Source organism: Lonchura striata, chromosome 9 (assembly GCF_050655825.1).
Source record: "Lonchura striata isolate lonStrDom1 chromosome 9, ASM5065582v1, whole genome shotgun sequence".
NCBI lineage: Eukaryota > Metazoa > Chordata > Aves > Passeriformes > Estrildidae > Lonchura > Lonchura striata.
The window spans coordinates 16,352,316-16,378,909 of record NC_140711.1 but is presented as its reverse complement, the minus strand read 5'-3'; the positions used below and the strand labels follow the sequence as shown (position 1 = coordinate 16,378,909).

The 26,594-nt window shown below is 35.6% G+C and overlaps 1 protein-coding gene across 1 annotated transcript in view; it reads left to right on the top strand.

Annotated features, from left to right (window-relative positions):
- Positions 1-26,594, top strand: part of DNER (delta/notch like EGF repeat containing) — a 111,237-nt gene that overhangs the window by 70,882 nt on the left and 13,761 nt on the right. The window contains exons 5-8 of the mRNA XM_021536795.4: positions 4,468-4,613; positions 10,305-10,458; positions 13,172-13,285; positions 19,751-19,975. Coding sequence (XP_021392470.2) covers positions 4,468-4,613; positions 10,305-10,458; positions 13,172-13,285; positions 19,751-19,975 — 639 coding nt within the window. The remainder of the gene's footprint in view (positions 1-4,467; positions 4,614-10,304; positions 10,459-13,171; positions 13,286-19,750; positions 19,976-26,594) is intronic.

Sequence of the window (26,594 nt, the reverse complement as noted above, 5' to 3'; positions counted from 1 at the left end):
TCTAAAATTAGTTGAACATGACTTGTATGAACAAGAGAAGGATTGAGCTTGTTTAAATTTGCTAGATGGAAAATTATTTGAGATTGTGATATACAGTGCCTTAACAGAGGGAAATTGATTCATATAGTTAAATTTCCATCTTCATGCTTAGATCCAAAAAGGCACTGAAGCATGGTGTTGATTAGTATAGACCTCAGTTTTCATTGTAATTTTCATGGTACTGAATGTTAGCTATATCATATAATATATGGACATGAAATAGTCTTTGGATAAAATTTGGACATCAAACATAGGAGGAATACCTAGAATTCATTTTTTTTTTCTTTTCTTCTGGTGGGTACTGTAATGAAAATATAGTTCTCTCTTTCCTAACTTCCTTTTTTTCAAGTATTATACTCTACACTTTGGGTTAATTCTATGACTTTCCGTCATCTGTAGATGAACTATCAGATACACTTATGTAGCTTCTATCCTGGACCAGTAAGGTTTATAAAGGATGTTCATTATGCTCTGATAACAGCAGTGTTTTTCCTAGAAGCTGAAATCTGATCTGGAAGTATCACAGCTTCACTATGTTACTGCATGACAAGAACTGAAAATATGGTGCAGGCACACCAAGTACTGACTACTGCTTTGATCCTGAAGGACTGATATGATCTGTTTTTCTTCCATTTAAGTATATCCCATTTTCCAAATAATGAATAGCTGACTGTACAGTACATGAGGAATGGCATGGAGAATCTACATCACCTTATTCTGGGGCCCTTTTTAGTTTTCCTACCATCTTGACTTACCAATGCCCTTGGTGCAAAGCCTGCTTGCTGTGTAGGGGAGCTGTAGGCACTTAGTGTCTTTGAGAACTTCACTGCTTTGCAAAATGTTGAAGTTGGCTACTGACCCCAAAAGCTTTTGGTGTGGGAAAGTGTTGAGAGAGAAAAAGAGAACAGATGGAAGCTGATAGACATCCCACTGCTGTCTCATTTCCTTGGGAAACCAGGCTAAAAATAAGTTGAAAAGTTGAGGACTGATACTTTGTTGTGAGTGCCCAATCCTGCCTTGGCAGTCATTCTCAGTCATCCAAGAAACCTGTAGGTTAACTCAAAGATCTACTCTTCTGTGAACTGGAACAAAAAGGATATAATCTACTGTTTCAACCAGAGGTGGATATCTTTGGAATGAATGTATTCATTGTGTAGAATTCGGAGAGATACATTTGAGCCAAATGCAAAAGGTGTTGGTGTGTGCCAGAGCACGTGGGGTGCATACCAAGAGTTAGTGAATGATTTCCAGTGAGGTGCTTTGCCTTTTGCTAACATTGTATGCAATAGCATAACCTTCGTGGTGGTCTGTTAACTTCAGTCTTCCCTATTTTGGCTGCCCACTATGGACCATCCCACTGACCTCAGACTGTTGTGCTTAGAAGGAAGGTTTTGCTCAGGAATGGGGCTTGTGGGGGAAGCAAATAATTTAGGTAGTCTAGAAACCATACACTCAATTAATCTGAATGGCATGATATGAACTTCTGAAAGTATCTGGACATAGTGATGACACCTGTCATTTAGTTTGACTTTATTCCTTATTTTTCATTCTTAACTTTCTTGATGTGAGTGAAATAGGAGCACCCATACCTCATGCTCCTAGACATATGTGTGAGGAATTGCCAGTGTGGAAGGAGCTGTAGTATGTTTTACCATGATTTCTGCCAAGGAAATTGTGCAGGCATTTTCCAGACTATCAAATGTGTGTGCAAAAAGCTTGAAAATGCCTCCTCTGCAATCTAAGTGACTACTCATATCACATTATGATTTATTAGGCTTGAGGATTGTTTCCATAATATTACTGTAAATAACTCAACTCTGAATTCTGCAACTAAAAATGTTTTGATGTCATTATGTTTTAACTGGCTTTAGAAAACCAGCAAGCTTGAACTGAACAAAATTACCTTTTGGAATAAACTGCTGTAATATTTTTCTCCAGACCTGAGATGAAAGAAGCTGTAAATATGGTTCCAAAATTATTCTCCCATTTAGAAGTTAAAAATAGAACTTAAAACTCACTCTAGTTCAGTTGCTGTTATGGGAATTGGGGAAAGAATAAATTGAAGTGCTATGACCTGAGTTAAGCAGGGTGTTATATTTAGATGGTCAGACAAGCTTCTTTTAGCCTTAAAACTTAGAGATCTTAGAACATTATATGCAACTTCCGTAAAGTGAAAATAAATACCTATGTTTGTATTTTTCTCATATTTACAAATTAGGTGAGATAATTAGAAATTGCAAGAAAATGTGTGGCATTCCAGAGAGAATAATGATTTTTTCAGTGGTTTGCCTAAGGGCTTTTGATACCAAAATAGTAACAAGATTCAAAGTACAAAGAAGGTTGATTTAATATTTCTTTAGGGAACTGTCCTGAAGAATATGTAACAATCTGCTTCAGACAAGGAAATGTGAACCCAAAGACATTTTCTAAATACCACATTCTTCCAAGCATTCACATATAATTGCATGACTGCCAGTGACAATCGTATTCAATTGTTAAAGAAAAATTCTGGCTGCATCTTTGAACAGATGGGTAAAAATGGGGTATGTATTGAGGCCAGGATAAATTGGCTTGCTTTGAAGAGGTCATCAGATTACAATAATCTTCACTAGCCAAAGCAGACCATTAGGCATCTGGAACTATACCCAATACATGTATTTATTTTTTTTTTTTTAATCTGATCTTTTAGAACATTCAGCTAACTTGTAGAGGCTGTAGTCAAGCCAATGATGTCTATGTAGGACATAAGATTTTCCTGTTTGTAGATAGGGTTTAGGGATCATAGACAACTAATAGCTGAAGGAAAGCAGTGTTTTAAAAAATGAAATCTAAAAATAAAAAACAAAGAATGCAAGTCTTCCACATGATTTTGTGGAATTTGTAGAATTAGTCATGCTTGACACTTTCATATGCAAAATGTAAGTAATGCTTAGCAGCTGTTCTGAAAGAGAATTTACTTGAAATTCTGTTTCATGAAACTTTTGTTTGTTCCTGTCCATTAAAAATATTTTTGTTTTACTTTTTTTTCCCCTCTTGACTAAATGCTATGCTATCTCCAGTCTATAATGGAAGAAAGCTGAACTGCATATTTGAAGCTCCTTAGAGATTCAGGCAGTAAATGGATTTTGCAATTTGAAGTGGAAAATGGAAGAAAAAACATTTTATGTCATACACTGCGTTTATTTAGTGTTGTTCTTTTTAAAATTAAGGATTTTTGTTTTAAAAAAACCATCAATTTTTGCTTAAATTGTCTTTATATTTTCTAAAGAAAAGGGGAACCACAGAATGGTTGTGTGCCTTCAACGTTCCATTCTGGTACAGTCTTAGACCCTTTAGAATCTACCTACATGGAGAATAGTGAAGTTAATGGTTGGACAGTCTATGGAAGGATCTTTGGTGGCTTTTTTTGTATAAATTCTGCATACAGTATGTACACTATACCACACCCATGTTTTTGTGTCAGTTCACATTTATTTTCCCCAAACAAAACAATTAATTGATGCTACACATGGAAGGGCTGTGTTCTAATTCAGTGTGCTGGAACAAGGCAGTCCAAGCACAAGTACAGGAGCAGGGCCTGTGTATTTTGACATGAGCTCTGACTTTATCCCATCTGTCCTGGACTGTGTGCCCCATTTTGTCTTTCCTGTTGTCCTTTTTTTATTTTTCAGATAAATCTGTTAGGAATATGTGTGTTAGTGATGTTATGCTCTGGTATGTTTGAATAGCTACCAACCACAATTTGTTTCCTTCCATGCAATTATAGATGCTATCCAGAGATTCATGAATCTTCCTGTTCCTTGTCCAGTGTTCCTATTTCCATGTTTAGTTCATCTTTACCTGCTGTATCAGCTTATAGAGATATCAGAAATTCAATATAACTTGTATTGCAAATACACAAAGAAATGCTGTCAAGTGATATACGTATATTATTGTAAACTTCATAGAAAACAGAACAAAAAGGTCTCCTCATCTTTTACCATTGTAAGGAATCTGGGTGCTTTTTAGCTCTGAAAGTAACTTTTATGAATTCATTTAAACATATTTCTCCACAAAATTTTATTTTCATGTTTCTTGTAATTAAGAAATTAAAGAAATATATTTTTTAACTTTTCAAAAAGTAGCAGGCAAAAGCATTTAATTTTTAAAACCTAAAAAATGCAGGTTTGAGCTCTGGAAGGAGATCTGTTTCATCATCCTGTCTTCCTTTTTTAAACCAATATTATGAGGTTTGTCTCCAAAATGTATTTCAATTTGTATTTACATGCCTTTCATTCAGAGAGGTGTGTATTAAGTATGAGCAATTTTGTTCTTAGTTGGCAGTTTATTTCAAAACAGTTTTATTTGTTTATCTAGCTGCAGAGCATTAACAGTATCAGCCTAATTTGTCATATAACAAGAATATTTTCCTTTTTTTTTTTGTTTAAGGTTTTTTGAATGATTCAGTTACCAAGTGCATTGTGGCTCTACGCTTGACTGTGGTGGTGAAAGTGAGCACCTGCATGCCTGTGGGGAGCCATGCAGACAACTTCCCTTGTTCAGGGAAAGGGAAATGCATCACCAAGCCAGACGAGGTAAGGTCAACTTACCAAGACATTCCTGTAATGTGGCATTTCCATGATAATTGAAACACAGGGAAATTGCCCTTGGTGTTTATACCTTGCAGCTGTGTAACAGCTGTGTCAAAAGCCCACAGGTGTTACTAAGTACCAATATTTATCTGCTATACCTGAAAATCAAGCACTTGAAGTAAGAAAATAACAGAAATGAGATGCAAAGATTCACGCTCTGCCCTGGCAATAAAAACAGTGGTTCAAATCAGGTGTACTGCATCTTACAGTCACTGTAGAAGGAAGTTTCTCTAAGGTAAGACCACAGCGTGGGCACTTGGGGGATCTCCAATCTCCAGCCCAGTGTGCTCAGATTTGTTAAGTTCTCAACCTTGTCATAGGTTTTGGGTTTAGCTTTAACCTAGTGCTTCTCTTTCCACATCTTAATAATTGCTTACTCAGAATAGACTGACCAGTGCAATGGAGTTACTTGACCACAATTATGAGAAGAAGCAAAATGGAGTAATTTGGTAGTGGTTGCAAGGTTTCCTATACAGCTTTGTCCTTTACGTAACGCTGCACTGGGGGATTACAATGGCAATTCCACTGGACATCAGGGATTTTGTGTGATCTAGCAACATAAGAAAATAAGAACCAAATCTGTCAAATTTGCAGTCTGTATTCTGCTTTTACAAAACCAGACTGGGCTTTTGTGATTTAGATACTGTATACTCAGTTACCTTCTATACATGTTATTTTTTAGTTCATGGATTAAAAGTAATTTACAGCACAAATATACACAGTTAATTTTTGGTTTTATTATTATTCATTTGAGAGATAAAAGCAGTAGTAAGTGTTGAGTAAATATTAACAGCTGTGAGCCTGCTCTGAGCACAAAAAATTTGGCATATTGAGTGAATTCACTTGTAGTTCATCTGCTACCATTTTCTGATTTAAATTCTCAATAAGCATGTTTGATAGAAAATGGTGTTTTGAATTGTAACAACAATAATTAAATTGCCAGAGTAATCTATACATACGTGGCAGTACTAACATCTGGAATAATTATCTGTTTTATTTCTCAAAAATGAATTTGTAAAATGCTTGAGGTAATGTGTGAACATAATTATTGCAACATGAATTTAGAAATAAATGCTGCTTTACTATACCAGCTGGCTGGTATTCAAATAAATTATTCATTCAGATTCAGCATTCTATTTCATAGTCCAGTTTAGTTTTTGTGCTTTACTGTATTTATCATATTTATTTTATAAATTCAGTATTTTGAATTTGACTTACATAAATAATATGTTCAAGTTTACTGTGCATAACAGCATATAAAAATATTCTTTTTCCCTTTGTCAATTTGAGAGTTGTAGCTTTTAATAGATTGCCTAATTTAATATATTTTTGTGTTTTGTCCAGTTTTATGACACTAATTTCTTTCTCTTGTTGTATGTGATGTTCCAAAATAAAAATAAGCTGTTTCCTATATCTATGCAGAAGAATGAATCCTTTTCTGTATTAAGGGAAAAGCATATATGGCCTCTAATAATTATCCACATGTTATTAATCTTATAAGATGTAGCAAATAAAGTAAAATTTTCTATAAAAAAGACAGATTTGCTTCACAGCAAGAAAGAGAAGCAATTATTTAACTCAAAAAAAAAAAAAAAAAAAAGATAAACCAGTACCTGTATGTTCCAACCTGTATTCTTGACATTGGAGGGCTTTGCATGTTAAAATCAGAACTGTGAGTGATGAGAGAGCCTTGCCTCGTGCACATGCAGGCTGCTGTTTTCCCTGGCAAGTGAATGGAAAAAATTAGGATTGTTCATCTCTTTCCACTATTCCTTCTCTGAACCTAACAGCCAGAAATTTTATTAAGGCAGCGTTTTTGGTATAACATGCACTAGGCTGTAGTTGACAAAAGCCCTGTGGCTGAAGCTATGGTACACACAAACCATGTCAAAATCCACTTCTGAAGAGTATCTAGCAATTATTGGCAGTCAGAGATCAAGAATTAGCAGGATTCTCAATATGTCTAAATATAATATATATATAAAAATCATGTAAATATATTAATACGACCAATAAAGATATTTATCTATCTTCAAACAAAATTTTAACTTCAGAAATGCAATTGCTGCTATATTTGCTGTCACAAACTGCTCCTGAGTTTTCTAGAACTTGAATAAATGAGGAATGCTCCCAATGATCCTCTCAAATGCCATGAAACCTGTACCAGGTGCCTGCTGGGCTGGGATAGCTTGTAGAACATCAAATACAGTGACCAAAATGAAGTTAATTTCTATCCAGCCTCCTACTCCAGGGGGAATCAAAATGTCATGTTGTCTTTTTGTCTGTCCTGTGTTGCTAAATCTGTGAGCTTTCCCTGTTCTTTAGTCTATTAGGTGCATCAGAGAATTTCAGATAGGAAACAAGCATAAGATAAAACTAGAAGGACATATTTCATTAAGTAGAATGTTTTTTGCTATTGTTTAACTGAAATAATGTGAGATGTGCTCTAAAATATCTTGGTGATTTCCCTAATGATGGAGCCAGTGGCTGCCAAAATTTCATGCTTGACATGACAACCATTGTGTCTGTTTCCCACAACGCACTTCTATTTGCAGAATGTAAACTTCAGTTTTTTTAAAATGCACCCTTTGAAATTTGCTGTTTGTTTTTATCCATAATTCATTCTGGTTTTGTACAATCTAGTCTTGCAGGATGCAAAGCAACTTCTTAGAAGAATGCATAAAAGGCCCAATGCCATGAGCGAGCTCAGAGCTCTGCTGGCTGTAGTAATTGCTTCCAGTGCCAAGAAGATTAATGGCTGTCTTTGGGCTTTTATGTACTTCATAGTTTTATTTCAAATCTTGTAGAATGTAAAAGAATGTAGGAACACATCTGCTTATTGGGAAATTTAAATGTAGTTAACAATCTGCAGTGATATAAGCACAGGAAGTTACTGTTATGTATAGAGTACATCTAACTATACACAAATGAATTCTGGTTTAACCTGGGAGTCTTGGCCAGTTTTTACTAATTTCTTGCTGATCTACAACTTGTCTTATACTCAGCTAGATGCTTTTGTAGAGTGTGGTTATAAAAAGCAAAGTTCTAATGCAAAGTTTTGTTTTCAATTATTGTTGCTTTTGAATGGAAGATAAAATTCATCACTTTGAGTGAAGTTCTGTGCAGTGAGGGGTGCTGAGCTCAAGTGATGCCTTTTCCTTCCTTTGTATGAGCTTTGTACCTTTTTTGCTGCCATGCTTACCACTTGTCCACCAGGGAAACAAGGGAAACAAGAAGTATAGCACGGCTCTTGGCATCATCACAATGTAAATAACCACTCTCACATTCGTCTACTCTCCTTTACACCAGGATGAGTTAACAGTTAGCAGTTAATGGAAGAGAAAAGGTTTGATGTTGACCCAAAGGGGAGAGATTTGTCTGGTGTGAATTTCTGAGTTCATGTAAGATTTTGAAGTGAACTTGGGCCATCCATTGATTGTGAGTGCCACAATTTTGCTGACATAAGAGGTTGTTTCTTTCACAGATTGCTCTGTTCCATAACTTTGGCTCTCCCATAAAAAATATAGATGGGCTGGCTGTGTAAATATGAATTTTTATTGCTAGATTTAGAACCCATGAGATTTACACAAAAATATCTGGCCTCTACCTGCACAGAGAAGTAATATATTGAATTGAATAGCAATGCTTTCCATGTCTTCTGTGTGGCTGGAAGCTCTGGGATAGATCAATTTGATAATAATCTGTAAAAAGGCAGATTATAAAACCCCTCATATATACCTGAAGGTATGCTGTCCTGCATATGGACTTATTTTCCTAAGTACTGTATGCTCTGAAGTATGTAATTATCATGAAATATTTTACTCAAATATTATAGTAACTCACACTGAGTTATAATAAATACTGAAAGTCTTTCTCAGTAAGAGAGAGTAGACATTAGTTTTGTTCTGGTCATCGTAACTTCTTTGCCATTGTAAAAAAAAGATTCATTACTCTCGTAACTAGAATAGCAAAAAAGTACTATATTCCAGCTATATTTATAATATGGTAAAGGTTGGATAATAGCAAATTATTTTTAAAATGTAATTTATTGCCATCCAAAATTATATATTTGCAACTAAATAAAATACACAGTTGATCTCTTGATTGATGGTAGATAATTTTGGAGTTCTTACTGTGATTAATTCTAGCGTATTGGCAGTGTAGAGCTGCTTCTTGACTCAGTTTTGCTCAAATATACTAGTACATTTTATCTATTCAGGAAAAAAAAATGTAGTATCACTTGGGGTAAGTGATGTTACCCTAAACTTCTGAGATGCTGACAAGTTATTCTGTGGAGAACTGTTACCTATCATTAAATATTTCAGATTGAAGTGTTAAAATGCTTTTATTTTGCAGCTTTCAAACCCCATTTTTTAAAGTACTCTCTATTGTAAATTGATCCCTATATCAAACCCTTGGATAAAACTCTAAAGATAGTTATTTTGCTATTGAGCATAATAATTTTGATTCTGTCTTTCCTTTCTGTTGAACTACAGCCTTGTTTGGAAACCTGTCATTGGTGATGTGTGAGATACTCAGAGCTGTTTTGTGAACAGGCTGGGGTAAATTCCAGAACATGTGTAGCCTGTACACTTAAGAAGGGCTTCTGGTACTCCTGATAAATAACATAGCATTGGTTTTGAGTTTTGAAGATATATAATGTTTTATCCTTGCGGAACTCTGACAGTGGGATGTTTGTAAGGAAGAGTGAAATCGGGAGTTTACTGAGTGAAGTTTTTTATTTAGGTGAAGATGATTATTTTCTACTTAAGTCACAGCTGTTTATTCATATGAAGCAAAACCAAGCAAAAAGAGAAGCCCCCATCTCTTTGTTTCTAGTTCCATGCAGGTTCTGCACTTTGCATTCCAATGTTTGTGCGTGGGACAGCTGCGTTCCAGCGCAAGGTCTGGCTTTGGAATGGATGAGAGTGAGTGATGTTGCCATCTAGTGTTTGATGAACAAAGATTCAGATGTCATCTAAATGCATACCACAGAGGAGAGAGCTTTCCTTGCTTCTTTTCTTGGAGACTTCCTTGGCAATCTTAGTCACCTAAAGAGTTTTAAAATCTGATTTGAATTATTTTATTACCAACAGAAATGTGCCATATCATGCCTTCTGTAGGTACTTTAAACCTTTAAGAGGTGTAGAGGTCTTGATTTGTATTAAGCAGCAAAGTTTGGAAAAGGTAATGAACACACTCAGAAGAAGACATATTTTAACAGAATTGAAAGGGAGTATTACTGCTGAAGTACCACTCTGGGTGCCTGTAATGCCAAGAGTGCATATCTGTAGTAGGATTTTGTTGCAGTAAATCTGCACATTATTGATTCTGACAGTTACTTCAGCCTATAAGTCTAATTTCTGGAATGGAAGAAAAATGTATAATGATTTAGATATTATGGATATGATCCCAGACTCCTTGTCTAGATAAAATGACCCAACAACATTAAAAATTTGAGCTGAAGAATTGGTGCAGGTTTAGTATTTCAAGGAATAACTTTTTTCAGTTGATGTATTTGTGGCAACTACTGTTATGAACAGGAAAACCAAACCATCTTTGTTTAGAAGTGTATTAAATTAAAACATCATCTTTGAAAATTGATTGTGAAGTACATTTCCTCTTTGTTTTTAGGCAATGTTTTTTTGCGAGTGTGAAGATGCATATAAGGGTTCCCTGTGTGAAGAATTTGATGCCTGTCAGAGCCAACCTTGCCAGAACAATGCAACCTGCACTGATGTAGCACAGAAACATGACAGGAACAATTTCACCTGCAGCTGCCTGCCTGGTAGGTTTTGAATTCTTGAATAATGCAGCTTTGCTTGACATTCGGTGCATCTCTGTTTGCAGAGCAGTGAGCTGTGCAATTTCTGATACCAGAACAGACAGAAAATGCAACAACAGCATAAGGGCAGTGGAAGGTTCTTCGCTGGTGAAAAATGCCATTGGAAGCACATGTCTGAACCTTAACCCTGTGATGGAATTAATCATAACTAGTGGAACTTTGCCTACTGAAAACACAGGAGCAAAATTTAGTTTATATCAGCTTTTTCTTTATCAGGTTTATTTTTTTCAGAAGTGCTCAGTGACTACCACACATAAGCTTAGGTTTAGCTTTTTTGTTTTTTTTCTAATAATTCTTCTTTTTTTTTTTTTTAATATCAAATGTCTAATGGCATTCAAATGGTTCAGTCATTAAGTTCAGTGTTTTTTGTTTCTACCCATAATTATTGTATCCACCAAAAAGTGTGTCCACACACTAAAAAACAGTCTGGAAAACTAACTGTTGTAATTTAACTTTGAATTTCTAAAAAATATTAATTCCACATGAAAAAATATTAAAGAAAAATTGTAGGTAAGAGTTTAATTACCCTATATGTCTCCATATGCAAATTTCAGAAACTTTTATATGTGAACATGATCATGTTTCCCAAATTCTGATAGAAGGAAATGTTGCAAAGTTAAATATCAGCACAAAATGTAGAGGTGTAATGATTCCTAGAGTGTATCTCACCAAAAAAACTGCTTTTTTCCCCTGTTCTCTGGTGATTGTTCAGTACCTCTGCATTTCTAGTCTCTGCAATATATTTGGGATGCCATTCCTGAATCATATTCTCTTTCAGATGGACAAAACATGCACTATAGGTGGTAATAAGATAGGACATATTTAGTTTTATAAATATGTCAGAAAATATTATCTCTGAGTTTCCCTGCAAGCTGTTATGACAATTGCAGGAAGACCAATTCTTGTATCAAGATTCAGAGCAGCATAATCATTTCAGCCTTCATATCACATTCTTTTGGATACATGCTGAATTCCAGGATAATTTTGAACCTTCACAAACTTGGTAACAGTTCAAAAATGGAAGAATGTTTAAATGACTTAAGCACATTCAATATTATGTTACAATCTATAAAAATAATCAGCTGAATGTGCAAACAAATAAAGCTGTGAAGCCTGTAGATGAAAGAAGTCAGTGGATGCAGTCTTCTATAATACTTCATTGTTGCTCTTGTAAAATTTATGTGAATTTGAGGCCAGTTAGAATTACAGAAAATCACTAGCTTTCCAGAGTGAAGCTGAGATCCCTCCCTCTGAGTCTTCAACCCAGTCAAGGGGACGTGCCACATGAGACCACATTTCTGGCTTTCAACCTCATTTTTTCCCCTCCAGTTTAGGTGATTTAAGATAATAATTTAACAAGAAACTGCAGTTTCTTTTTCCAGGTTTTGCATTGTAGAGAGTAGTTTTGTAACTTAGCTCTCTATAGCATATAGAAGTGGAAGGTACAGAGAAAGTCTTACAGGTATTTTTTTGTAGTAGTGCTGTAGCAGCTCTAAAAATCTGTGTTGACAGCTATTTTATGGTGACATCATAAATTTAAACAGGTATGGGTCTTACTGTGCACAAAAAACATACCAATTTTGATTACATTAATAATAATTATATAATAAAACCATGGGTGTTCCCCCCCGCCCCCAGTTGTTTAATTTGGGGGGCTTTCCCCTTCTTTCTCCTTTTCTTCCCCTTCATCAGCTAAATCCTGTTTATGTATGTTCTCTGTCTCACTTGGGGTCTTTCCCTTCTATACCTGTTCATAGCAGTGCTCATCTGGGCATAGCTTACTAGCCTTTAACACCAGCCATTTGGTTAAATATGCTCATTATGGAAGATATTGTTTTTTTGTGGGGTTCCTTTTAAAAAAATAAGGTGTCCCTGGGTGTAGCAAGTAGTTTTTTCTTCAGTCATGCATCCAAGATATTTTCTTGGAAGTAATTAAAAATTAGAAAAGGTAAATGTGTGGTATTTGTTACAAAATTTAGGTATGGAGTGTAGAATAATTTAGATTGTACTTTAAGTTTGTTCATTTTTTGAGGATGTGTTACAGACATCAGACATATGGAACAAAGCAAACTTATGGTCAAATAGTACAGTACACACAATCTGTAGCTTGTGAACTTATAGAAGCTTATTTGGAAGAGTTTGCAACTGTGCTGAGCAGTTCTTCACAGCTCCCACTTAAAATAAACACTCTTCTTGAAGCCCAGAAGTAGGAGCAAATGACAGTCATTCAGCATATGCACAAATAATTCATAGTGTTAAGTTCTGTTTAAAGCCTTGATAAAGATAATTGACTTGGGATTCAAGTTGCATTTGAAAACCATATGGAAATGGCTTTATTTTTTTGGTTATATGAGTACCAATGAGGACCCAATATCTATTGCCAATTCACTAGTGATGTCAGAATATTGCTGTCAGTGAAATACAGCAGATGTAGTCTCTAGAGTTCTGCTGGGTTTGTACGCTTCTCCCATGAAGTATACATTGTAATTAGAAATCTCATTTTGTAACAAATGAGAGTCTGTCCTGAATTCTGTTGCTTATACTGGTTAATTTGATTCAAGAAGAGTAATGGTATTATTTGGATGGCTGAACAGTGTGTTTAGTGGTAAACTCTTGTTTTTGCTCCATCTTCTGAATATTGTGAGCTGTTTTGTAGGTTACACAGGAGAGCTGTGCCAGTCAGAGATTGATCATTGCATCCAGCAGCCATGCCAGAATGGAGGGACCTGCTCATCCCACCTCAACGGATTCAGCTGTCAGTGCCCAGAAGGTAACAGCAAATACCTTTCTAGTACCTCATACAAGGTGCTGGTTTTCCTCTGAATTTTCACTGATGATAATGGCAAATTTGAGAAGACTCAGGGTGTGATCTGATTTTTATATTGTCCACTAAATGTGTGAAAAAAGATGTCTCCCTTGTAGTATTTGCACTTTTCTGCACATGGGCTAGTTGGCTAAAATGTTTGTAAAAGTAATAACTAAAGGAATTATTTCAATCCTCCAAAATTTTTAATTAATTCTCCTTTCCATTTGGATATACTCCTTTCTTGACATGAAAGCTTCTCACTGATTTTCACTTGTAAATGTGAAACAAGGACACCCCAATGCCAGAGCATTCTTTCATAACACTGTGCTGACTGTAATGACAGATCCCTAAATTGCACATGAAAAAATTATCATGAGTGGAAGTTTTCAATTATGAAACCTTCTATTAGTTATTTATAATTAAGATTGGAACTTCGAACTAATTATACTTCTGTCTTTCCTTGATCTGTGGATGTTGGTTTTGTTCTGCCAGTACTTTAATGCTTGCTCTAAGGGTGCAAGTCTTTGATAACTGCTCTGGTAATACTTACATGCTTAACAATGAAGATAATCTGTAGTTTCTTCAGGCTGATTCCTTGCTTTTCTAGAGTGCTATGCTTTAACATTTAACTGCTGTGTTGAAACACAGACTGACATATTGACAGCCATGCAGATCCTGCATGTGGAAAATTTTTGGAAATTTTTTCTCTTATAAATAGTAGTGAAATTCAGGAGAAAAAACATTAGATGTTAGACTTGGCCTATAATTTACTTGTTATTTCCCAAAGAAATCTGTTCAAGAATCTTTAAGGAAGAAGTGCAGGCAATGATCTTTCCAATAGTGTTGGGAAGAGCAGCTACTGGGATTTTTGGTTGTTTTATGCCTGCCATACATGTTTCTGTGCATGGCTCATTAATTGCTCGTTCCTGGTGGCCTGTTAATGAATATGCTGATCACAGCTCAGCTCCTCTCCTGCTGCCCCCAGGGCAGGGTCTCTGCTGGGCTGGGAGCCCTGCAGGGCTGTGCCAGGTGCTGTGGCTACGGCAGCGCCGTTCTTACATCTTTTGAGGTGTTATCCTTCCACAGAGGCATAATTTGGGAGCTCTTGTTTGGATTTTAATCTCTGAAGAGATTCAGTAATTGTTGTAAATACAACAGTGTAGTTAATTGAAAATTGCGAACGCAGTAACTTGCAAATTTGCCTGCTAACCCCCAATTTTCTAATTTAAGTGAGGTCTCTTGCTCCGTTGCTATTCTGTTCTGCTTAATAGTAATTACTTGTTGAAAAAGGCTTTTCTTTCTGTAGTGCTAATTCAGCACAGTGGGGAAAGGTAACCAAGGAACTTATGTTTGTGTAGGAACTACTGTCTGCAGATATAATGTGGCTTGGAAAAGGATAAGAAAATGTGGCAACTATCACACAAGGTAAAAAAAAAGATGGCAGATAAAGGAATGAGATGGAAACAATGAAGAATGGTGAGATCTGTTGCTCATGAAAAAGTACATAATTGACAGAAGGCCAGATCTGAGGCCCTGAAAAAGGAGCCTCAGATGTGAACAATTCATGATGACTCTTTAGACAATTTTAATGTCTTAAGAGTCCTTTAGTAAAGAAAATTTCATTATGCTTACAGGTTCCATTTTCTGTGGGATGCACTGTAGGTTTTAATATCCAAAATACAGTAGAAGATAAACTCTTATATGAAGTTGTTGAATCACCTGTAAAGAGAAACTTGGATTTTGTATTTGAATTTGTAGTGAAGAAGCTTAAGCAATACTGAAGACTTCTAGACATTGTAAAACCCTTCACATAGTAAACATGCCAACCTGAAAATGCATATTTGAAATTTATATTCAGAATCACTCCATCCTTTCCACTCTTAAATATCTCCTCTCATTTTCTTCCACCTATTGTAGTGCATAACAGACTACTGTATTGACAGTAACATTAATAGATTTTATTTAAACTGCTTGGGGTACTGATCATCTGTTTACAAATTTGGTTCCTCTATTTTCTTTAAGCTTCTGAGAAGTTTTGTGTATTTCCAAAAGACCCTGAAGTGGAACTATATACAAATAATAATTAGAAATGTAAAAAAACCCTGCTTGGTATAAATAAATGTCATTACATTAAATTAATAAACCTATTATTAAATCAATATAGGTTTTAAAGATGTTGAAGCAAGTTATCCTTGTTTATGTAGTTACCAAATTCACAGAAATCTTTGTTGAAAGTTAAAATAAAAAAAAATCCCAACCTTAAGGAAATTGCCTGATCCTGTGGTGAGGAAATGTGTTCCTTCCAGACACAATTTTTGTAAAATTAGATAGAATGAAAGGCTTGGTACTTGAAGGTACTTCACCCTTTGTAAATTTTGCACATATGATAATATTAAAATAATCTAGTAGTGGACTATGGTTTAGAACAAAGCCATACAGTAATGAGCAAAGTGCAGATCAGTTATAATAAAGAAATAAACTTTTGTTGCAAGATGTTTCTGAAGTTCTTTTCCATGCAAATTTGATGTCCTGATGAAAAGTACAGATTAACTGTCTTATTGTTACAGGAAAATATTAATCTTTGATAAAAATAGCTTGCAGTCAGCTGGCCAACCCCATCAAACTGGCCTGGGTTCTTGGGCTGTTCCTACATGTTTTATGTGGAAGTCACCAGCTTGGACAGAAGGGGCAGAAATATTTTAATTTGGTTTATTATATTTTTGAAAAATGGTCATCAGCAATAATGGATATCAGTCATCCTCTAGAATAAAAGAAGACAGAGCAAAAACAATGCTATGATAAAGAGTTGAACATATATAGATTACTTGAAATTCACATTTTGCATTGATTTTATTTTACTTTTGACAGTTTGATTTGAGTAGCTGCAGGGAACTACTGCTGGCAACACACTGAGCAAAAGTGTCCTGAAATATCTGCAGGCATTTCTGAAAATACTGGAAAGCAATAAATTTATGAATGCTCTTATAATGGCTTCTGTGGTTTAGAAAATAGAGTTTGACAGCTATAGAAGATGCTAAGTTTGTGATTCATATGTGTTGATTTGCAGTAGCAGCTAGAAAATGCACATTGTCACCATGAATGTTAATTGACTGGGAGAACAGAAATTATTTACCGAGACTTAGAATAGTTTAAGTTTCAAGGTTTTCACTATTTTCTTTGCTTCATTGTTCATGTAAAAGCCTTTTTCTCTAGTACATCTTGCAGATGTCATCCTAAATTCTTCAGGTTTATATAGAATAAACCCATTTACAATCTTGATCACAGGAAACTGGGTCACACAGCTGTTACATGTGGAAGATTTCCCAAGGTTACTGGTGATCAGAATGCAGAATTTTTCATATTACCATAAGAGAGTTTAATTTACCTGAAGAACATTTTGTTGTTAATTAAAATTTTTATGGCTCTTTAGCTTCTGGTACTTTTGACTAATCTAATGTTTTTACCTGGCACTTTCCCAAATTGCTCTTATTTTTAATAGACTTCTCCTTAATGCTTGAATGGGTTTAGCCTCTATTCATCTTTATCCAGAAAGACTTAGCTAGAGTGAATTTCAATCAAAGTCTTACAGTGTTCTAATGATCCTTTGATCCTTCTGATTAGTAACTTTTTCTCTTTACAGAATTCTGATGACATACCATTTATTTCCTCACAAGACAAATTTCTATAGGGAAAATAATAAATTGCTTGTATTTCTTTTAGTGCTTATCCCTGCATTTAAAAGTTAAAAGTTTTGTAATCCTGAGCCCTCACAATTCACAGACCTAATCTTTCACATACTTGTGATTCTTGGAATTGAGTCTAATGTCTAATGTAACATTCAGACAGTCAGTTGTTTTACAGGCTGTATAAAAGGCAGTTCTGCAGTGTCTTCAGAAAATGTTTGACTTTCTTGACTTGCACATGGCTCTTTTGCTTTCAGTAGCCAAATAATTAGAATCCCACTGTGATGAGAAATTTGGCTTTTATTTGTAGCTTTTCTGTTTCTGAAATCATATTTCTGATCTCGCTTCTATCACATCCTTGGAGGTCTGTAGCAATTTACAAAGCATATCACCTAACTTAAGACTGCTATACTTCTTGACAGCTGGCCAAATTACTATCCATGTAAGCACAGACATTGTACTGTGGGTTTTACCAGTATAAATATCTTCTATTCCTGCCTTTCCCCTTTACCTTCTGTGTTATTCCTTGGTAAATTTTGTATCCAGTTCTTTCAAATTACCTCTAGACTTTGCATTTCAGTCATGTCCCTTTTATGCCAGCAATGACCTACATTCAGGGTTTGGGTCCATGTTAGTTGGCTGAAGAGCAGTTCAGGACATATTTTTCTGCAGATAAACAATGATTTTTTTTGTCTGGAATTTGATTCTGTTTCAGTCAATACACCTCTGAATTTGATATTTGTAGTTATTACTTGCATTATTTGCTTCCAATAATTGGACTGGTATGGATTTAAACAGAATGAAATGACAGGATAATAGATATCCATATTTTCTGCTTTGAGTATTTTCAGATATTTGACTCATGCTTGAGATTTGAACTTCCAGAATCACCTAAATGCATTTCACAGTGCAGTCAAAGATAGCACAAGGGCAACATGTTTTGGTGTATTTTAAACCTGCATATGTTCTTGAAGTGCTTTGTCACTTGAAACATTAGCCATCTGCCAGTAACCTCCTCTTTGGAGGGAAGATTACTGCAAAGGTTGTATTAGTGTCGTTGTGTGACCTCAGATCTCCTTAAACCTTTTTAATCTGGTTTCAGAGTTGCTTGATAGATTTCACTGGACTCACTGGCTGATCTCCTCCTGGTAATAGTTAAAAGTCCTTGCAGATTCTTTTAAATCTGACCAAGATTTTATTCCAACAATACGGGCTTTGTTACTTTGCTAGTGAACTGTTGCTGGAATTACATCCTTGCTCTTGGGGTTTCTGTTCTTTGCAGTTTCTGATGGTTAATTATCATCTACAGGAGGGACCTCTAGTATAGGATTCCACAGTATGTATTTTTAGGCTCTCTCTGTTCAGCATGGGTGAGCAGGTGGTCCTGACAAAGTCATGAAGCAATTGAAGCCATAGGACAGCAAAATGAGGAGGACAGAAGGCTCGTGCCTGTTCTTCATCTGTGCCCTGCCAGACCTGATTTTCTCTCCTGGTCTGTTGCAGAGTTTGTATAACAAAGCTTAAAAGTCCAATCTGTAGGTTATGTCTTTTCTTTCCATCTTTCTAGCTACTTTTTTTTCTTATAAATTAGATTATTTTTTCCATATTTTTCATTCCATCATTCTGATATAAGGCTTATGGATATCTAAGGGAGATGCAGCGTTGAAAGTCATTTGTCCAGCACCTAATGTTTTGAAGATGCCCCTAAAATCCTGCTGCCAGTTGTGACTAAAAAATCCAAAACTCTGGCACTCACAGAGCAATTGTGACCTCCCATCTTAGTTACATTACTATAAGTTTTGTTAACGCTGTGAGTAGATCTCTGTAGTATGCTCTATGTGGGTTACTCACCTTTGTTTGTTATTCTACTGTAATATTAAGAGCTTTTTTACAATGTAAGATATTCCGGGGAATTTTAGGCCTGAAAGGTGATGATCTGTACAAAAGGACCAAATACTTATTTAAAAAAAAATATGTTACTAAATGGAAAGAACAGTTGGTTCTTTTATTTGGAAGGGTTCTAGAATTTGAATATGCTTTTCTGACTTGCTCTAGGATACAATAACCATGCATTGTATTACTACATACATGATGTATGTGTATGTATAGATACAAGCTGCAGTTACTGTAATTTATTAAAACATAATTCTTCCTTAGGTCTGATTCAAAGTTCCCTTGCAAGAATATAATTTTCCTTATATCTGTTTTTGGCATGGTGTTACTTCAATAAATCATTCTCTCTCCTGCTAATGAGAAGTTTGTTCTTGTAAAAGATATTTATATTATTGAAACTCAATAAACCCATGTTATGTTTAAGAGGTTGTTACATTTTACATACACGTTAACAGAGGAAAAATAGGTTGGTTTGGGATATTTTTTTTTCCTAGTCTAGCCAGTTCCTGATCTTTAGAAAATCTCTTCTGCTTTTCAAGCCAGATTCACTCAGAAAGCAGATAAGCACTGTCAGTTTCAGCAAATATTTTTGCACTTAACTGCCTTAATAATTTATAGTATGATATTAGCTGAATCATCTCTTTTCAGAGAATGCTAATAGGCAAAATTCATTTATTGTGTAAGAAGTCTGTATTTTTATAATATTCATAGAATGAAAAAAGAAAGGAAAATTGATCTCACTTGGTGGTTTAGTTCTTAAAATTTTTTAGTTTAGTTTTTAAAATTGAGTTTAGTTCTTAAAATTTTGTGCATATCAGGATGCTTACCTATCAAACCCATTTATTTCTTTTAGGGTTTTTAGGAACCACTTGTGAGGACAAGATAGACCCTTGTGCATCATCTCCCTGCCAGAACAATGGAACCTGCTATGCAGACAGCCTTGCCTTCTCCTGCAGCTGTAGTCCTGGGTTTACAGGACCTACATGTGCTCAGCTGATAGATTTCTGTGCTCTGAATCCCTGTGCACACGGCATTTGTCGCAGCGTTGGAACCAGCTACAGATGCCTCTGTATCCCTGGTTTGTACCAACAGTTACATCCTCTGCAAATCTTCTAATATTTTTATATGTGGGTTCCATATATAGCTTAAAATGACTTCCTTTTCTTCTCAGGCTGTAAAACAGATTGAGCAGATGTTCTATCTGTTTAGAGCAACGATAGGAATCTACACATTGCAGTTGGAAAACCAAAAATTGCAGAGTGAGCACTGAAATACCCACTGAGATCCATATGGTTTGAGTGAACTCTACAGCTGTATTACAAAACTGTAGTCTGCAGGATAAATCTTTCGAATGCGAGGCATCAGCACTGTTGGAATTGCAAAATTTGGTAGAGAGAATGGAAAATGTGACACTGATCATTAGGGAAAAACAGACAGGGTGGCTGAACAAAGGTAGAGAAGGAAAAATATTGGTTATTCCAAAAGGTTTAGTTCTGCCATCCATGTTTACATAAATTATCTCTCTAGAGAAGATCCAGCAGGGCTGCTCAGGGGAGTCCAGTGAGGAGACTCAGCTGGGAACTGTTTGACAGCACAGCCTGGCATTCATGGGGTCTGTGTAGCAACTGGTTTAGCTCCAGATTTTTTTGTCCTTGTACCAATGTAACAGGATATTGGGGTGCTTATAGCTCCCTTTTTCCATTTTAGCAATGATAATTAGTAGGTGAAGTCACAGTTAAAATGTCTGATAACCAGTGCTACACATCCACCACTGCTAAAGCACTTACAGAGTAAGCACCAATCTTTGTTTTCACTTGAATGATTTTGGCACTTTCCTTTTGGTTGTTCCTTTGAAGCTATAAACTTGAAAACTGAAGAAATTAAGGATAAAACAAATTTCCAGTGTACAAGGGATAAACTAAGGAGTGACATTTGATAGTTGTGGATATTTGTGAATATGGGGGTTTTGTGATGAAATTAAGTTATTCAGCATTTTTTAGGTAGTGTCACAATTTATCTGCTGTTTAGAGACATGAAAAGGGCCATCAGAAGATTTTTGGGAGGTACTCACAAATTACCAGAAGCTATGGAAATGTGTTGTTGGGGTTGACAGATTTATAGTTAAATTACATAATCTTTTATAAAGGAGAAAAATATGAAAGTGAAATGCAGACAATACCACACTAATGTTACCTTATAATGCATTTGTTGACAGCCCTTGTCATTAACAGTAGGAAAAACTAGACATTTATCTTTCCAAGAAACCCAGGAAAGTTCTAAACTTCTTCAGCAGGTTCTTTGCCTGTAGTTCAAACGAAGAAAAGCTAGTCAAATATTCTTGGTTGACTAAAAGTTTTTTTCAAGAACTTTCTCAACAGAACCTGATTAGAATTCCATAGTTTGGTTTTTCAAAATTTTTCTGTCTCTCTCAGGACTTAAGAATAGTCTTAGACCTCTCATGTTGTGGAAACTTATTTTTACTTGAACAATATTTATGCTTTTAAAAGTTAGAGATGAGAAGCCGTAGAGATTGCATCCAGGACCATATGTGGCATTTATTTAATTAAACTCTTTCGTGTTGCTACATGTATGACATTAAAAACAACTGTTTATTTTTTCCAAATATTTTGTAGGCTGCTATAAACTTCACTTTTAAAAATAACATTGTTTGCTTCACAAAGAGTTGGAACTAGAAGACAAATTAAGTGAGCTTGTCATTAATCTGTCAATAGTTTAAAGACTTGGGTAACTTACTTCAGAAGGTCATTTAAGAACTGCACCTAAGTGGCATCAAGATAGGGGTAGACAGAATGTTTCCTCTTATACCTTTTATGCCTTTTCATTGTTATGAGCATACTATTATGGGTTTTTATTAAGTCATAGCAGCAGAATTTGAATCAGTTATTTTCAGATAATTTCCCCATGAGTTAAAAAGATAATAGATAAATGGCAGTCAACTTCTGTGTAGATCAGCATGTAGGAGGCACTGTGACTTACACTTTGCCCTTGGTTTGGGTAATTATTGAGTGTAAAGCAGGTAAGAGCAATTAAACTTGAGAATTCCTATGTTGCAATTCCTAAAAAAAACCCCAAGTAAAGTAATCACTACAAATCATAGCCTAATAATACATTTTTGGTATATCTATCAAAAAGCAGTTTGCTAGAGGGGGTGAGTAATGTAGTTAAGTATCTGGGATATTAAGAAACTGGATTCTATTTACAGTTTTACCTGAAGAGACCTTGACAGTATCTGTTACATTACTTGTAAAGTGAATGGATAAAATTTGTGTACAGTTTAGAAGCATTATCAAGGGTTAATAATAAAGATATTACTAGGAAAGAAATGGTCTCTGCCTTGTGACCTTGAGGCTTTCTGATTTGCAGGCTCTCAGCATCAGTGTGCCGGGTCCTAGACTATTGGCTTCGTTGTACAGGAGGCTTTCAGACATATCCCTGAATACCTACACATTATTTTTTTTTTAGGTATTCTAATGGAAAGGTTGTTAAATGACACTTTAGAATTCTCTTCTGTATTGATTATCAGACATATCTGAAAAACAGTTTTATGGAGTTTGGAATCTGTTATTTAAATTTTGTGTTCAGCTCTAGGATGCTATAGGTTTTTGGTTGTTTTTTTTTTTTTTTTTTAGTATTTGACAGAAGATATAGTTTTCTAATACAAAAACAAAGTGCCTAGGAGTATTGCTTACATGTGTGACCTGAATGCTGTCCTTCCTTTAAGCACTGTTTTACAGTGTCAGTTGGATTTCGGGTTTTCATCTGTATTACTTCTGCCTCAAAAATTAAACAAGAGAGGAATTTTAAATTGTTCCAATTAGTCCAAGGCCTGTGCAAGTCTCCTTGCTTGGTAGGCAGTTTGGCTTCCTTGTTTCTTTGGCCAGTGTACAGATTTGAAGAATGATAAATGATAGTGATTATACTTGCATAGCTGCACAATTTGCAGAACATGAACAACCAGACATTTGCTACTAATTTTTTTTGTGTGTGTGTTGGCTTTCATTGTGGGCTTTCATCTAATAGCTTGTATAGGAAAGCTAATTTCTATAAGGTAACTTGGAAAGCAGTCTAATATTTTGAATGTTCCTATTTTCAGAGTGGAAGGAAAAGTGTCTAAGTTATTTCTAAGTTGAACATACTTCAAATGTCTTCTGAGGGGCTCTGTGGAACTCCCAGTCCTATGCAACCATACCTACTTTGTGCTGTATGTGTGATTTTTCAATTGCACATGAAACCTTACCTTAAATCTTTATTTATATGCTTACACATCCTAATTATTAACGCTTATCACCTCGCCCTTTACAGGTAACAAATACTTAATGTTTGGACATTAGATTCAGAGTTTGTGTCGTGTTTTACTTCTTACCTTATATTAAAGAACTAATTATAATAAAAGTTGTGCTCATTTGCTGGCTTTCTCATCTAAATTCTGATTGGTGAAACTAGTGAGACCCCTTTGTGTCTGTTTTTAGAATGTTTAGTCCTTGGATCCCAAACCAGTTTCTTCTTCCTGATAAACCTTTTTACTTTTTATATGCATTTGTTTTAATACAGCTACCATTACAAATTTCAAATGCAAATATTTAATATAGTATTTTTTGTTTTGTCTGGTCCAAAGTTGAGAAATGCAGCTAGAAATTGCATGGCTTAACATTGCAGCAAAGTTTTGGATTTGGGTTTTTTAAAGACATAGATTTTGAAACTGCCCAGCACATGTACAGACATTAACACCTGCCCTCTATATAAATATATTTGATGGCATATATAGAGCATCTGGGGGAAAAAAAAGAAAAGAAGAGTTTCAGAAAAAGTGCCACAGGGTATAATAAGTGGCTGCAACTTTAGAAACAGTACCATGGAGTATGTTCCCTTGATTTTACTGCTCATGCAGCTTAATAGATAATTCTAGGAGCATAAGTTTATTTTAGTGCCTTTGCAGAGGCCAGAGCAACATTTGTCTGCAGCAGTTGCAATTTTTCTTTTCTCTGTTTTTTCTCTTCCCACATTTTGTAACTGGGGCAGGATATGTGAGCTCTGGAAGAAGTGACTTCAGGTTAATTCCAGTTCCTGACTGTCTGCGAGCTCATTATTGCTTCTGTTTCCTCGTCTTGTTTCCACTGCTACATTAAGACAACCTTCCTTGCAATCTGACCATGGATGGTGAACATGGCTTCCTACCTTCCTGCCATCTGAGCATTCTTCTCTCTTTCTCTTATTTAATTGCTGTATAAGCTCAGACTTTAACTGGACACATTTATTTCCTGGCCATTAACATGCAGCTCTGTGTCAGTGAACAGCCTTGTGTATGAACTGATGCTCTTCCTTGCAAAATGGAGCTGGTTTGCCTTGTACCACATCAGGCCTTCCCATAAAGATGGGATTTATGTTCTGCTGCCTTGATTGGGTGAAACATTAAGTGTGGATAAGCCCAGGTAGTCACTGTTGAGGGGTTAGTGTCTAAAAAGGCTAAAAAGATTTCAGCTTTGTTCTTTATTGATTTCTAAAGGGAGAGTAAGCTTTTGTCTCTTTCTTTTGTTAACCTGATAGTGCAGATATTCTTGAGAGATTACTCTGCTGTGTCTTTTGCTCTAGAAGGCTTTGACAAACCCCATGTCTTCTCCTCATCAGCCTGTGTGACATAGATTGTGGACTCCCTTTCCCATTTTCTCCTTCTGCAGTTTATAACAGCCACGTGCAAAGACAGTGCAGTTCAGCATGTAACTGAAGGCCATGCTTGGGCACAAATGCATTTTCTCTGTTCTTTTCAGGTGTAGCTTTTTCTGCTACTTTTACGATATGTTAGTTATGAGAATTTATTTCTATCAGGAAAATAACCTGCTCTCTTTGAGGCACCCTTCCAGTTGCTTCAGAAAGAGGAAGAATAATTTGGGGATTGAGAGGAGAATGGTAACAGATCTACTTTTGTAAAGACCAGTAGCAATGGGATGTAGCAGCGGGATGGTAGCATAGAGGGAAAAGGGGTTACATAGGGACATCTCTATTTTAGGTTCCCTGTCCATTCCTCGACTTCTGAAGAGATTCAATCAGAATTGAATCTTCATTTTCAGGTTCTGCTTGATTTGAGGAAGATTCTATTACTAAAGACTTCCAATTTCATGTGGCCTGGAAAAGTTGCCCTTACTTGAAGCTGCAATGCCTCCTGTGGGTTTTTTTTTTTTTTTTTAAATCCTTTCAGGGCACAGTAGCTGGATAAGTGTTGTTAATGTAGGCATTTTTTCTTTCTTTCTGAATACATCCACAGAAATATTGCACACCACAAAAGATGCAAAGAGCTGCATTTGACATCGGCTGGGAACATAAAAGCAGTAAAACTGTTACATTACTAGAAGGAGAGGAAGCAACTACACTAGAATCCATTACTCTGAAGTTATTTATGAAAAATGCCCCTGCTTCAATCTAAATTCTTCAACAAAAATGTAGAAATTATTTATGTAGTCTTTTTGAAGATGCATGTATGCATTCAGTGTACTATAGGGTTTATATATCAGTATAATTTAAAAGCAGTAATGCAAGGAGAAATGCTCATTAAGAATGAAAAGGTACCTCTTATCTCCCTGAGGAGAAGCATGCCTTTCCCTCAGGAGGTCCCACAGTGGAACATTCTCCATTCCAGCAGTTCCAGCAGAAGGAAGCTGCTGGCCCCAGGGTGAGGACGGTGAGGGTGAAATTGTGTGTGGGTGAGACCTGCCCTCTCGTGGAGAGAGAAAACATCTTTCCCTGGCTGTGTGCAATGTCTGGCAGCGTGGGCTGGCTGCAGCCTGAGGAGGTGATACCATAGTTCATATTGATTTTGGAAACCAGACAGCTATTTAGTCACAAGTCCCCTTCGTTCTCTTGGAAAGGTGAGAAGTAGAAAATATTTCTTCTAAGAATATCTAATTACATTGGTGTTAAACACTGGGAATTCCCTTCTGTTTTTCTTTCTGATTCTCCCGTCTGATTTTGGTGGTTTGTACATTGGCTGTAGATCTCACTACATAAGGCTAGTTCATATACTTGTAAGCTAGATAAACTTCATTGTAGGCTAGCAAGAAAACCTATACATTTACCATAATTAATTCTCTATTACCTGGCTGACAGCTTTGGAAAAAGTGGTTCTGAAATATTTCTTAATACTTTACTAGTCCAACTATTTCCTATTAAAGGACAATTTTTTGAGAATTATAATGGATGGTACTGTCTATATATCTTGAGTTGTATCTTCATAACAGTTGTATCTGCAAAAATTTTTCTTTTGAATTATCCATAATACGGAGGGAGAGAGTGAATGCAAATTTTGTCCGAAGGAAACATTTGTCCTATTTTCTATTATTCTATGAGAATTTTGGAGAATATTTATACCAGGTTACTGAATTTACTAAGGTGAGAATATGCCCCTCTCTTTGGTTCTTTGTTCATGAAAGATACTCTCCTTTCATATCTGTGAGTTTTGCTACTAGAGATTAGAAATTACTTTAAGAATTAAAATCACACTGTATAATCTACACTTCGTATGTTAGGCCTTTTTCCTGGTACCTGTATTCATGCCCATTGCATATTTATTTATTGTACATTCATTCATCTATTTTTTTTTAATGTAATGAGGAAATCAAGTTTTTATAAGCACATGAACACTGTTCCAGTGCACAGCATTATATCATAGACTACACTAGGTCTGT